This window comes from Abramis brama (genome assembly GCF_963993115.1).
Source record: "Abramis brama genome assembly, chromosome: 19".
Taxonomy (NCBI): Eukaryota; Metazoa; Chordata; class Actinopteri; order Cypriniformes; family Leuciscidae; genus Abramis; species Abramis brama.
The window spans coordinates 32820955-32836310 of NC_139981.1; the positions used below are offsets into that span (position 1 = coordinate 32820955).

General features: G+C 37.5%; 1 protein-coding gene across 1 annotated transcript in view; it reads right to left on the reverse strand.

Moving 5' to 3' along the window:
* Positions 1–9895: 9895 nt before the first annotated feature.
* The window catches only part of LOC311069972 (leucine-rich repeat-containing protein 1-like), a 70205-nt gene continuing 64744 nt past the window's right edge, over positions 9896–15356 (reverse strand). The window contains exon 14 of the mRNA XM_084093601.1: positions 9896–10204. Within this exon, the coding sequence (XP_083949727.1) occupies positions 10043–10204 (162 nt within the window). The 3' untranslated portion in view covers positions 9896–10042. The remainder of the gene's footprint in view (positions 10205–15356) is intronic.

The following is a 15356-nucleotide window of genomic DNA, read 5'->3' on the forward strand; positions in this document are numbered from 1 at the left end:
AGCGACAGTATCGTACATAAACTGCCAGGGTGGTGTACGTTCACGTCGCAACTCGCTGGTCATCTCCTCCTCTGGAGTCAGCAGTGATTGAAGACGCTGTGCACCACTCATATCCCAGGTGAGCTCAACTGTGGAGGAGCTGTCACATCAGCTGATGCTCTCAGGGGAGTGGAGACTCCAACCCCAGGTGGTCTAGCTGATCTGGAGTCGATTCGGCGATGCACAAGTGGACCTTTAGGGCAAAGCCATTTTAATTACTCCCAGTAGTTGACAAGTGGACCTTCAGCCCAAGACCTTTTAACTTCCCAGAACACATCTTAAGACAAGAGGTGACCGTGCTCTGGAACTCTCTCCCTTTAGCATTGAGAACTATGGTTTCTGTTGAATCTTTTAAAAAACACATGAAGACATCGTTTTGGACAAGCTTTTAATTAACAAAATGGTTTGCCGTTTATTACATTTCTACGGTATTTGTACAGTTGTTAATTTATTTTATTTGTTTTGATTATTTATTTATTTTACTGTAAAGCACTTTGTGACTAGCCTGGTTAAAACCAGACCATTCTCAGTAGTAACTGAGTTATGGTCTGGCAAAGCTTCATTAATAACTCATTTCCAAAGGGGCGTCACCAACGGGCGTCGCTCAAATGCCTCTGGGCGCAATTGGATAGACCTAAAACCAATCAGAGCGATCGCCATCGTGTAAAGCCATTTGCTGCGTCCCAATTCGCCTAAGTTACACTACGCCATAAAAGTATGTACTCTTTTTGTGAAGAAAAGGTATTTACTTTTGAATGTGTAGCAAAAAAGTAGGCAAGCTTTGGGACATACTATTTCGTCATCTTTATCGGACGGATCTGTCGCGTGCATCCTGTCACGTAAACTGCCCTGTCAATCATCTTGTCACAGTTAAAATCCTCTATTAAATCTAATTTAATTTCCTACCGTTTCGGAGAGAAATGTAGCAGCACGTTCATCTGCCAGTGGGTCTTTCATGGAGACTGTCCTCATGTGTTTGCAATTTGAATATAATAATGCATTTAAAAGTTGAACGGACGTCGCTCAAATGCCTCTGGGCGCAATTGGATAAACCTAAAACCAATCAGAGCGATCGTCATTGTGTAAAGCCAACATTTCTGATTGGTGCCGCGATTTCGACGGATTAGAAATGGGCTTGAATGAGCTCTTTGCCAGACTACTTGCAGAGCAAATCTAAATTTGCCGGAAGTTGTCTGGGTTTTCCCAGGCTACTTTGTGACCCTTCCTTGTCTGTGAAAGGTGCTATATAAATCCACTTTTACTTTTTTTACTTTTACTTTTCAGGGGTCTGAGTGCGGTTCACATGATTTCTAACTCCTCCTACAGTTTTAACAACCAAACTCGGATCAGACCTTCCCCCATCCATCCATCCATCCATGCTAAAACATGCTAAAAATGTGCTAATTCCTTCTAAAAACATGCTAGCAACAATCTAAAACATGAAAACAACATGTTGAAACACCCTAGCAAACACCCTGTCTGTCTGATAGACTGTATTCCCTTCAAAACCTTCAAGCTTTAACCTTTAAAACTGCTTTAAACTTCAAACTACTTTAACCCAAAAACCCTCAAACTTCAAGCTTTTAAAAGTTCTTTAAACTTTCTGATCTGGCTTTCTCAAGCCAACATCGTCTTGACAAACCTTTTAATTTAGTTACTATTGCAATTGGATGCATATTACATTTTAAGAAAATCAGCATATTGTTCATAAGACCATTCATAAATGCATGAAAATGCTAAATGGTGGGAGTTTGATTCAAACTGTACCATGCAGTGAAATGAGTATCCTAGCTAAATTAACTCAATTAGAAATTTCACAAAAGCACAAATTCTAGCAAGCTTGCTCAAGTGTTCAGACAAAAACTTAATTAGTCATGCAGCCACAGTCTCAATAGAGCTTAATGAGCGGATAATGATGGAGATTGGGGGGGTTTCTGGTTGCTAAGGTAACAATCTGTAGACAAAAACAAGTGATATTTATTAGAAGAGGAAATCAAATAAACCAAAAGGCTCCTCAAGGCTGGACGTAATTGTGATTTTATCAGTGCTAATGGGTGTTCTAGGATATTTATTAAAAAAAACGTTTGTTAATGAATGGTAATAATTGGAAATATTTCTTGAAGCAGAGGGTCTCTAAGTCATACACTCCAAATCTCAACCGGTGAGAGCGACCGGTTCATCACGTCACCGCAAAGCTACCATAGTGCATCTTCTGGTACTTCATTTTATAAAAAAACAATAAAACCATATATATATATTATAAAACATTATACATGAAAGACATTGTGAGTATTGTCCACTGTGCATCATAACAACAGCATTTAGTGATGAATATATTTAAAATACAAAACAACCTCTCATACTTTATTTTTTAACAAATGCACACCTGTGACTGTGCTGACATCTTGCATAATTACTTATAAACTATTACTTTCAAGAAGAATTCTTTATTCTGATTATTAACAATTTATTATTCATCCTATTGGCTTGACATTCTGATCTACTATTTATGCGAACTATAGTTTCTTCGGGGTCTAATGAGATAAAATTGAGTTTGAAGTGGGCTAATATGGTTTGTATGAGATTTTTTTGTTTGTTTATTTGTCATACTGTCAGGACAGACTTTGCAAAGCAATATCTTATTGCTGAGCTTAATAATAATTTGCTTTAAATGAACTCTTTCCCCGCCATTGGTAAATTTCCGGCTTTCTGTGTTTTCACTGTTATACTGTAGGGGGTGCAGAATCTCCTGATCAAAACACAGGTGAAGAAGAAGCAGAACTGAGCGATAGCATATGCAAGCAGATGCATATGTAAAATAACGCGATCATCAGCATTAAATCAACATTAAAAAAACCATTAAAAAGCTATAATTAAATAGCTTTTGGGGTGTTGATGGACTCAATATACTCCATCTGTGTTTTGATCATCGTTCTGAATCCGATCTGGATGTAGTCTTTGACAAAAATTCGATTTTCTTGATCCCTAAAAGTGGGAACTTTGGACACGTAGCCCGGTCGGGGTCTCAGGATTACATGAGAGTGAACTGAAGGCACGTTTCACTGACAGAGAACACATCTAGGTCCCCAACCCGCTTGATGAAAGTGAGCGCAGTCAGGAGGGCCATCTTCAAAGAGAGAGTACTTAGCGGACTCTAGCGACTTAAAGGGAGCTCTCTATAGGCCCAGCGAGACCTCAGAGAGACCCCGTTGGTGACAGACCACTCAAGTCTTCCACGTCCCGTCCAGGGGCCAGACGTGGAGGTTCCAGAGGTCTGGGCTTGGGTGCCAAATTGTGCTCGTCCCTGCAAATGAAGGTCCTTTCTCAGGGGAATTCCCCAGGAGGGGCTTGTTCTTTGTCTTCCATGGCCTTGCAAAACATGAAACAGGAGACGCACACTTGTGTAGTCGGGGGCCAGCTGTGTGCCAGAAGATTTGTTCAAACAAGTGTATAGAACATTGCAATAATCCAACCATGAATAAATAAAAGCATGAACAAAGATCTCCATCTCTTTTTTGAAACCATAGATCTAATTTTAGCGATGTTCCTGAGATGGAAAAAAACGGAACGAACCACAGACTTTACATGACTGTTAAAACACAGATCTGTCAAAAATGACACACAGATTTCTTATGTCACCTCAGTCAGAGGATGATAAACCCCCAATGGCCTGCCTAATCTTAGGGTAATGTTGTCTGGGGCAAGAATCATCACCTCAGTTTTATCCGTATAAAGTTGCAGAAAGTTGTCAGCCATCCATTTGTTAATGAAGACTAAACAATTCTGCAGAAGGGGCAGTTTGTCTAGTCTTTCAGGACTAAAAGATATGTATGATTGGATGTCATCAGCATAACAATGATAAGATATTATTTTGAAAATACTAATAATCTTGCCAAGAGGAAGCATATACATACTGAACAACAGAGGGCCGAGCACAGAGCCTTGAGGCACACCACAGGACAAAGGAACTGAGTCTGACATGTAAGATCCTATGGACAAAGATAGGAGGAAAACTAATCCAGAGCTGATCCAGAAATGCCCACTAAAGAGTTCAGTCTACCAATCAGAGTGCAGTGATCAACAGTATCAAACTATATCACAGGACATTCGCCTGCCTTAGCAGCCATCAAAATATCATTTGAGACCTTAAGGAGGGCAGTTTCAGTTGAATGGTTTTTAAGAAAAACAGACTGAAATTTATCACAGATAGTATGAGCCTCCAAAACATTATTTAACTGCCTTGCCACAACCTTTTCTAAGATTTTAGAGATAAAGGGTAGTTTAGAAATAGGCCTATAGTTGTTAAATGATGCTGCATCAAGATTACTCTTTTTCAAGAGAGACTGAACAATAGCATGTTTAAAACACCTAGGGACCTGTCCCAGCCTAAGAGAAAGGTTTAGGATTGAAACCAAACACGGGCCGATAGATTTCAGAATGGATTTCATAACCAGAGATGTAGGCAAAATATCCACAGGGCTTTTGGGAAGGCTTCATCGAACACACTAACTTAATAATGTCATTCAGAGAAATGGGGCAAAAGGAGTCCAGTCTTGGAAGTCTTTGTTGGGTATACTGTAAAAAATAATTTTCATGATTTGTTATTCCAACTGTTTTTCTCTTGTCAAACCAACTTAGATAATTAATGTGGTTCATATAACATAATATTTAGATTTTCTGTTGATTAAACTGATCCCCTTCATTGTATTAACTCAAATATTTAATTTTAATGAACTCCAAATTTTAAGGCAACCAGGTAACTTGCTATTTTAAGTTAAACCAACAATATTTTGTACAGTGATAAAGGGGTTTGCTGATGGTGCAGTGCCTGCCCTGACAGCCATAACCTTGTCCACAGAATGAGACAAAATGGTTGCAGTCATCATTAGAAAACACAGTGACAAGAGATGTAGCAGGAGAAACAAGGTCGTTAATTCTCTCAAACAGAGTTTTAGGAGTCCTTTTGTAGGCAGATATCAGTTTCGTAAAATAAGAGGCTCTGGCATCCTTGATCATCTAAGATCTGTCAAGTACTTGGATCTGAGTCGCTTTCCATAAACGCTCAGCCTTCCGACAGACACGCCTAAAGCTGCGGGATGGCGTCTTTTATCCACGGGGATGTACTAGTATTAACAGCGGGAGTTAGTTGAGTCTTAAAAGGAGCAACTCTATCCAGCAGCAGGGTGCAATGTTCATTAAAGGACTGCACAAGAGTCAATGTCATTTGAAATCTGAACTGAGCTAGAGTCAAAAGCATCTGAGAAGTTCTCAACAGCAAGCTGGTTAATTATACGAGAGCTGGACACTCGCTTAACAGGCAGAGGACCCTCATTACAAGCAAGATCAAATTAACTGATCACTAACAAATACATCTTCAATGCAAATATTGCAATCACAGACAATAATCACTCTATTCAGCTTAATAATGGATGATAAGAAGTCAGTAAAATCACTCAGAAAAGAGGCCGCTGGCCCAGGCGGCCGGTAAACTAAAATACAATAAAATGAATTTGAACGGCCAACTTTAGTCATCTGTAGTTCAAATGAAGAGTACATTCCAGCGCTCATCGACTGGCAAATAAAATGCTTTTTAAAAACCACAGCAAGTCCTTCACCGCGGCCCACGAGTCCACAATCCACAGGGCAGAGCTCAATCAGATGACCGTGAAAAAACACTTGTCTCAGAAGAAGTTCGATATGTTGTTAGTTTCCTCAAGCTAACATAATAATTCATTTTATGAATACCCATTGTGAATTTAACAACTTTTTTGTACTTTTAAGGGCCTCCTCTCACTCTTCTTCAAGATATTGTCTGTTAATATTACTAGCTATATTATAGTTTCAAACAAATTCAAATTCAAATTTTAGTTAAAACAAATACCATGAGTACCGTAAATACCAATAAGCTGAGGAATATAGTTCAAAATACATTTTCACCACTGATTCTTCAATTCTCCTCTGCAGTTAGAAGTCCATATAACAATGTTTTCCCCTTGACATAGTGATAAACTCTTCCTGCCCTTATTTAATATTCAACAATATTATTGATCTGCCTGCATTGAAACCATTATATGAGAACTGAACTGAGCTGGATGATGACATCACCGTTTTCTCCAGAGCGGCTGTATATATATATATGAAGAGTTCAGATGCAAAAGCCTCTAAGTGCCATCTGAAAGTTTCTTTTTTATCAAGCTTGTATATTTAAGTTCAGTAATTTCACTTAAATGGCAATGAAAATTAAATAATTAATTTTCATATAAGTGAAATTACTGAACTTAAATATACAAGCTTTATAAAAAAGAAACTTTCAGATGGCACTTAGAGGCTTTTGCATCTGAACTCTTCATATATAAATGAAGAACTAAATTAATAAAAAATTTACAGCAAAAATGAACCATCACTGAACTTACACAAGCTGGACTCTGACGCTATTTTCTTCTAGAAACAAACTTTGTCTCTGTAAAGCTGCTTTGAAGCAATCTGTATTGTAAAAAGCAATATATATACAGTATATATATAAAGCTGACTTGACTTATAACTCCCTTTGTTTGAGGGTGAGCCACTATTTCTCACAGGTTAGAGTAAGGGGCGCCACATTTCCAACACAAATTCATGTTTTTGAAGAACTCGGAGATGATTACTGTATCGTTTTCAAAAGTTTGTGTTTTCAGAGGCGATTCAGGCAGGTGTTTTCTGTTGGAGCGATTAACTCCTGGACTTTATATCTTTGCAGCTAAATTAAAGGTAATATAAAAAACATTATAGGTCACCTTTAAAAATACTTTCCATCATTTGTTTCAGTGCTGAGTGATTGTGTGCTCACAAATGCATTCATGTTTTTTGCAGTTGTGCCGGTCGTCCTGGACTTTGTGTGACTCTCATTTACAGGAGGCTAAAGTTGAAGTTCAGCTGGTCAAGCAATCCCAACATATCTGAAGAATGAGAAGCCAAACTGCTTCCTGCGAAATAAAAAGCTTTTATGCTGATATGTATGGAAGTTTGTTTCTGCCACAGAATAAAACATTTTAAAAGATAATTGCCACTTTTTTATCTCACAATTGCAAGATATAAAGTCAGAATTTTCCTCAGGATTGCGAGTTTATATCTTGCAATTCTGACGTTATATCTCCCAATTGCGTGTTATAAAGTCAGAATTGCAAGATATAAACACGCAGTTTATTTACAACAGTTTATTTCTCGCAATTGCGAGTTTATATCACATAAGTATAAGTCAGAATTGTGTGATAAAAAGTCACAGTTATCTTATCTTATTTTTTATTATGTGGTGGAAACAAGCTTACACAGGACTGCAGTCTTCATGATTTTAAACAGTTTTTTTAATCCCCCTTATTTTATTTTCCCCTTTACCATATTTGTCACTAAATCTCACCTCAACCATACTTATCATCACTTTAACATTAATCTCTAAACATTTGTGAGATGTAATCTAAACCATTTAAGTATAATTTCTATTTAAAGAGTCCTTGTTTAATAATGTCTACATCTTCATCAATCTATAGGTCAATTGGAATCATTCTTAATTCATAATATGTTGCTATTATGACATCACTTTAATTCGTAAATAATTTAATCGATTCATTGAACTCTATAAAGTGTAATTCATATGCATCTTTTTGTCCGGGATTCTGTTATTTGATTTATCTGTAATTATTCAATTGTTAACTAAATAGTCCAAATGCATACATATACATATATTTGATTTAGCATTTTGACACTTCATAATTCCCCTTAATAATACGCATCATTATTCGGTACAAGCAAATTTGTTTTCTCTAGAAACTCATCAGTCAGTTGTTCTTTCTTCTGAGAATGAATGCAGTTGTCTTGTCATTATTCGGTACAACAAATTTGTTTTCTCTAGAAACTGTCAGTTGTTGAGAATGAATGCGAAGTGTAAAAGCGTGCAGCAGAACCACAAGAGGACGAGCAGATCACAGATTAAACACGCTTCACTGGAGCTCAGGTGAACAGAGAAGAGAAGAGTCTCAAAGAAGAAATCACAGCTGACACCGGCGAAGAAGACCAACAAGAGTAGAGCTCCGAGATCTGATGAGAAACCACAACACGGATGGATGAATCTCAGCTGATGGGAACTCTGGGATCGATCATGAGGACAGGGAGAAACGTCCTGCAATCAGACCGTTGGAGGGAGCTACAGAAACCATGTTACGAATATGATTTAAAAAGAAAAGTTCTGCACAGCTGTCATTGATATGAGAGGATTTTTGAAGAATACAGCATGCATTTTGTAACATTATCAAATGTCTTTACTGTAAATGTAACGCAACCTTGGTGAACAGAAAACATTTGAATGTTGGTGTATGATGAAATCTGCAGCACATCACACATACGGTAATTGGAATTAAAATCAGCAAATTGATTGATTTTTAATGGGTAAAACTCCAGATCAACTTCCACATCATGTCTCATATGTAGGCCCTGTATCTGCAGTTTCAGCAACAGAATCAACTTAAGATTATATAATCATTCTGGAAGAGAAATGTATTGACAACACAATATTCACATGAAATAATGCAGAAAAGCAGCACATGCGAGCAGAGGAAGAAGCGCAGGAGGACAAACAGTGGAGATAATAAATCAGTGATGGGAAAAGACTAAGAAAACCAGAAAACAGCAGCATACAGGATCAGAAAGGCACGAGGGCGAATAAGCAATGACAGCATTTCCATTTCTTTCACATTAATAAGGAAAGAACAATATCGGCAGGGTTTCCGATTAATGTCAAATCTACGCATAAATAACGAATCATACCCGTTGCTTTCATAAAGTCATTTTATTATTTCAGTGGTTAAAATCATAAACGTACTGGCCCAGAAACAGCGCCTGCTTAAGATTGTTTTCTGTGCAGCTTCTCATTTACAAGAAATAATTCAAGGATAAAAAAAATCAACATTAAAAACCAAATCTGTCTTTCTTGGAATACAAATGAAAACATACAATGTAAAATGAAGTCTGTAGTGTACCATACACTTTTTTTCTTTCTTAAAAAAACCCCCAAAAATGATAGTGTTGCTTGTAAAAGTGCATTCTGGCACTCGGAGGGAAAAACTGCTCACCTCAACCAAAGCTATAGATGATAACTACCCTAACCGTACTTACAGAAGAGCTTTATTGTACCTGCTTTTACAAAGCTGGAAGCACAGAAGAAGATAAAGCACAGTGCAGGTCTGTCGGAGTGTTTCAGCTCACCGTCCTGAACCGCGTTAGCCCTTATTTAGTAAAAACATGTTTACACACACACTGGGTTATGAAGAAACACGTGTAATGAAACAGAGCTGCCCCTCATGTTCATGTTCACACAGGAATGAACCGCGTACAACATTACAAATCACACTCTTTGTTCGGATGCTGTTGAATTCTGAAATTCTGAAATGAAGTCCAAGCGATGGGAAAGTTTGTGGATTAAGAAACTGGCTACACATTTCTGTGCGAGTGTGTGTGTGTTTAAAATTGACACCACCTGAGCTGCCACACGTATAAAAGTATCAATATTCACAAGCAACTATACAAGAATTTAAAAAAAAATCAGTAGGTCCAAAAATGCCTGGGCTCTGTGTGTCACCGAAAGAAAGAAATGCACCCAGAAAATAAAAAAATAGAGCATATATATATATATATATATATATATATATATATATATATATATATATATATATATATATATATATATATAAAATTCATATTTCTATATTAAAGATTCTGCTAAGACTTGTAGTGCATCTACCTATAGTCAGAAAAGCGAATGAAAAGCACTGGATTTGGAGAGTAAAAGTGTGCATTCGTTGGCAGGTATTGCGCTGAGGGTCTTTATAAAAGAAGGCACTGGTCCCTGACGCGGATGAACACGGATGAACATGGGAAAGGGCTCTGGTGTTCCCGGGAGAAAACAGTGAGGAATGGCTCAGCGGGGGCTTCGGGAGACACACACTGGGGAAGAGACATCTCGGAGGTAAAGCGATCACACAGACGTGCTGGTCACTCGCTCCACAGCATTATTGACCTCGTTTTTGTTGGAATCCAGGCCTTTGGCAGCGATCATGTCCTTTCGGATGTTCTCGGCCACTTTCTTCATGTTCTTGAGCTCGCCAGGGTGAGGAGTGGCCCGTCTCAGCAGCGTTCTCTGAGAAACAGATGGAGAGAGAGAGTAAAGATGATGACGTCAGTGCCTGTGAAACACACACTATTCACCGTATTCCCCGTTGAATAAAAGGCGGCTGAGATTGGACGCATTCTGTATTAAATAGTCACTGAGTTTGTCTCAGCCTGGCGAGAGGAAAACATGCTAGTATAAACTCTTACTATTTCTGCTGTACACACACTGCCGTTCAAACGTTTGGGGTCAGTATGATTTTTTTATGTTTTTAGATGAAGTCTCTTCTGCTCACCAAGGCTGCATTTATTAGGGCCCAAGCCCTGAAAGGGCGAAGGCCCTATTGTTTCCGTAAGGTTTTTTTTTTTTTTTTTTTTTTACCTTTCTGCCACTTTTGGGGCCCTTAACATGCTCAAAAACTCTTGAAATTTTGCACACACGTCAGAACCTGCGGCCATCAGGGCCGGACTGAAGCTGGTACCCGTGCGTGGCAGGGGGGCTCGACAGCGCCCCCTGGAATGGTGTCCGAAAATTTGGTCCATATATCAAACACGCTTGCATGTAATAATATGAAACTCAGTACACATATAGATCTCATCGTGCCGCACAACTTTCATGCTCTAAGTTTTACAAAAGCCCAACAGGAAGTCGGTTATTATACGTTGTTTGGAAAACGCATACAATGGAATGTGAAATACTCCTCCTAGGGAATTCATCCGATCACCACCAAACTCGGTGTGAATGAAGTCAAGACATTGAGGATGAATTCTTGCGAACAGATTTTTGATATCTCGAACGGTTTGGCCGTGGCGAGGAAACGAATTTATGGCGAATAATGGGACACAGGAAGTGTGTTATAACTTCTGCATACATTATCTGATCTTGATGAAACTTCAGCAGTGTGTTCGTTGTAAGAGGCCGATCACATGGATGTGACTAATGTGAGTCAAAGTTATAGCGCCACCAACTGGCAGCAGGAAGTTTGTCACTTTCAAAATGCTTTGAAGTCACTCTCTTATTTTTACCCGATTTGCTTCAAACTTTATGTGTATAATGTAGACACATGGCAGATGTAGACCTGTGAAAGGATTATTGATATCTTAGATACTGTTGCCATGGCAACGCATCGAACTTTAATATTATTTTTTTATGCTTTTGAGACTCTTAGCATGCTTGAAATTCGATGAATCTCGACAGACACATCACATTTATTAGCCAGTAGACGTGCAAAGTTTCAGAAACGGGCGTGGCAGGGGGGCTCAACAGCGCCCCCTTGAACGGGGTCTGAAAACTTGGTCCATAGATCAAACACGCTTGCATGAATTAATATGAAACTCGGTACACATATTGATCTCATCGGGCCGAACAACTTTCCTTTGGTCAAGTTTTACGCCAGCTCAACAGGAAGTCGGCTATTATGGGTTGTTTGGAAAACGCTTGCTGTGGAATTTAATGTCCTCCTCCTAGAGAATTCAGCCGATCCCCACCAAACTCGTTGTACATGAAGTCAAGACATTGAGGATGGATTTTTGATATCTCGAACGGTTTGGCCATGGCGAGGAAATGAATTTATGGCGAGAAAAGAGAAACAGGAAGTTGTATAACTTCTGCATACATTAACTGATCTTGATGAAACTTCAGCAGTGTGTTCGTGGTAAGAGGCCGATCAGATGGATGTAACTATTGTGAGTCAAAGTTATAGCGCCACCAACTGGCAGCAGGAAGTGTATCACTTTCAAAATGCTTTTGACAAAAGTGGGGGGGTTAGTTTTACCTACAGTTTAAAAAATCAATACGTATATTGGTCTCATCGAGCCGGACAACTTTCTAATTTACAGTCATTATCTCCGAGCAACAGGAAGTCAGATATTTTGGTTTGAATGTGGATTTCTTTGCAAAATCAACCTCTGAATTTTTACCCACCCCTCTTAAATGGTTTATTTTATTCACACCAAACTTTTTCAACACGATGAAAATACATTAAAGATGCTAAATTGTGAACGGATAATAAATATCTCAAACGGTTTTGCTATGGTGAGGGATTAAATAATGTCAAAAAAGGAAAAACTAAAAGCCTCATATCTTCTAGAAATGTAATTATACATCATTTATTTCTATATAAAATTATACAGATATCAGAACTATACCCATTTTATTCTTTTTTTCAATTTAATAATTGTTTAAGTTTAAAAACAGCCAGAATGTTTTTTTAGTCCAAAAAATAAATAAATCATGTCATTCATAGTGCTATACTGCCCTCTTGTGTTCAAAATCAGGTAGGCCTATTGTATCTATATAAAAATATACTAGGTATGTGACGGTGAGAGTATTTTACCACCGGTTAATCAACGTTAATCAATGTTGTGGAATATTTTGAGTGTATCATAAAATCAGAATAAGGTAAAACAAGTAATATTTTCTTTTATATATATATATATATATATATATATATATATATATATATATATAAATAAATAAATAAATAAATATAGCTGCGAGCAGCGATGAAGGGCCAAAGCCGGCGGCACCGGGTAACTAAAGGCACCGGGGTTGCGGTGCCACCGGGTTGGGCCCGTAATCGCTGCTCGCAGCTATATTTTAAATTATTTTTAATCAATTATCAAAATTCATTTTTCTGAATAACATCTTATCCTCATTTCAATCTGGATTTAGGCCTATTTTTTCAACCACCACAGCTTTATTGAAGTTCACCAATGACATTTTCTCCACCTGTGATAAGGGACAGTTATTTTTATTGACCTTTCTAAAGCCTTTGATATGGTGGATCATTATATTCTTCTTGACAAGCTTTATGCAATAGGTTTGAATCAAAGTGCTCTATTATGGTTTAATTCTTATCTTCATAATAGACGGCAGTGTGTTGCTTTTAAAGGTTCAGTGTCTGATTATTTATTGGTTGATAAGGGGGTTCCTCAAGGTTCCGCTCTAGGACCCCTTTTGTTCTCGATTTTCATTAATGATTTCATTAATGATCGGTAAGATTCATCTTTATGCTGATGATACCGTAATTTACACTGCTGACTCTGATATTCACTATATCCAGAACAGGTTACAAGCTGACTTTATTATGACTCAAAAATGGCTACACAATAACAACTTAAGTGTTGAATATGGAAAAGTGCTGTTGTATGTTGTTTGGGACGAGGCACAGACGACCTTGTGCTCTTAACTTGCAACTGTATTTTGAAGATGGGTCTTCCATGGTGAAATTGGAAACATTTAAATACCTTGGTTTGTGGATTGATTCTGAGCTTACCTTTAAACCTCACATTGATTATATCACAAAAAGAATATATGGCTGTCTCAGTACACTCTATAGATCTGTTAATTGTTTCACATTAGAAGGAAAAGGTTAATTTCTCAGTTGATATTGCCCATTATTGATTACGCTGATATCATCTACATGAATACTAGTGACAATGTTCTTAAGCCACTTAATGTTGTTTTTAACTCTCTGTAGATTTGTGTCCTTTTAAGAGGTGTCCTTTTAAAACTCATCATTGTGTAATGTATGCATCACTAAATTGGCTTCAGCTTAATTCAAGAAGAGACTTCCATTGGAATCTGAAAGAACTCTTGGTTCCTTGTAGTTCTATGTATTCACTTAGACATATGCAATATCTCGTCTTTACTGTACCAGGAATCTTTTCAGCGCCTAGTAACTCAATTGTTTTGAGCATCTGTTTTTGCCTGTTTGTTTGTTTGTTTGTTTTTGTTTTAGTTTTTTCTGTTGTATTATGTATGTGTGTATTTGGAGCCTCTTGAAAATGAGATGTTGCATCCCCAAGGGGCTATCCATTAATACATTGAAATTGAAATTAAAAATACAACAAAAACAGTAATATTGTTAAATATTATGACAATTTAAAATAGCCTTTCTATTTTAATATATTTTAAAGTGTAATTTATTCCTGTGATCAAAGCTGAATTTTCAGCATCATTACTCCAGTCTTCAGTGTCACATGATCCTTCAGAAATCATTCTAATATGATGATTTGATGCTCAAAAAACATTCATTATTATTATCAGTTGAAAAAAAAACTTTTGATCAATTTAATTCATCCTTGATGAATACAAGTATTGATTTATTTTATTTATTTCCCCCAAAAACTTAAACACCCCAAACTTTTGAAGGGTAGTGTTTAATGTAACAAAAGCTTTCTATTTCAGATAAATGCTGTTCTTTTGAACTTTCGCCATTGCCCATCATGAGCCTATGAAACATTAACTATTCACCATATTTCCCATTGAATGAACGAAGGCTGAGGTTGGGCGCACTCAAGGCTAGTGCCGTATCATGAGCCGTGGAGTGCCTGAAACCTCTTCAGTCGTGACTTATTCATGATACAGCTCTAGCCTCGAGTACTTTTATAAAACCGTTACCACACAATACAAATATTAAAGTAAAAAAAATATGTATCAAAGTAAAAATCACTGGTTAGAAATTAAAGGGGTTGTATAATGCCCTTTTCACAAGATGTAAAATAAGTATCTGATGTCCCCAGAGTGTGTGTGTGAAGTTTTAACTCAAAATACCCCACAGATATTTTTATATAGCATGTTAAAGTTGTCACTTTTTGAGGGTGAGCAAAAACTCCTCATTTTGTGTTTGTCGCTTTAAATGCAAATGAGCTGCTGCTCCCAGCACAGGGGGCGGAGCTTCAACAGCATGTGTGTTAGCAGCTTTGATTACCTCACACTAACATGCACTGAAAATTTCAAAAACTTTTAGCATTTTATGTTCAAACCGGAGTCAGACAATGATGGAGAGACTCAAGAAGAAGTGACAACATGTAGAAGCAACAGGACATTTCTGAATGGTTAGTTGATTAATTTATGTAGCTTATGTGTAGTTATCTTCTAGTCATTGATTAGCAAATTCAGTCATGATAATCTGTAAATCGTGTTCAGGGGGCGAGGTTTATGTAAATCTTAGGGTTGGTGATGTCACTAACCTGGGGGCGGGGTTTATGTAAATTTTAGGGTTGGTGATGTCACTAACTCGGGAGGAATGTTGTGTAGTCCCGACCAGCCTAGTCTTTAAAAGTGATTTCTTTAAAAGCAAATATCTCCCATTGTTTTGAACTTTGAGCGTCGTAACTTTGCAGATGTTGTTTATGCTCAAACAGCAACATTACACACTAACTAAAGTTAGAAAAGT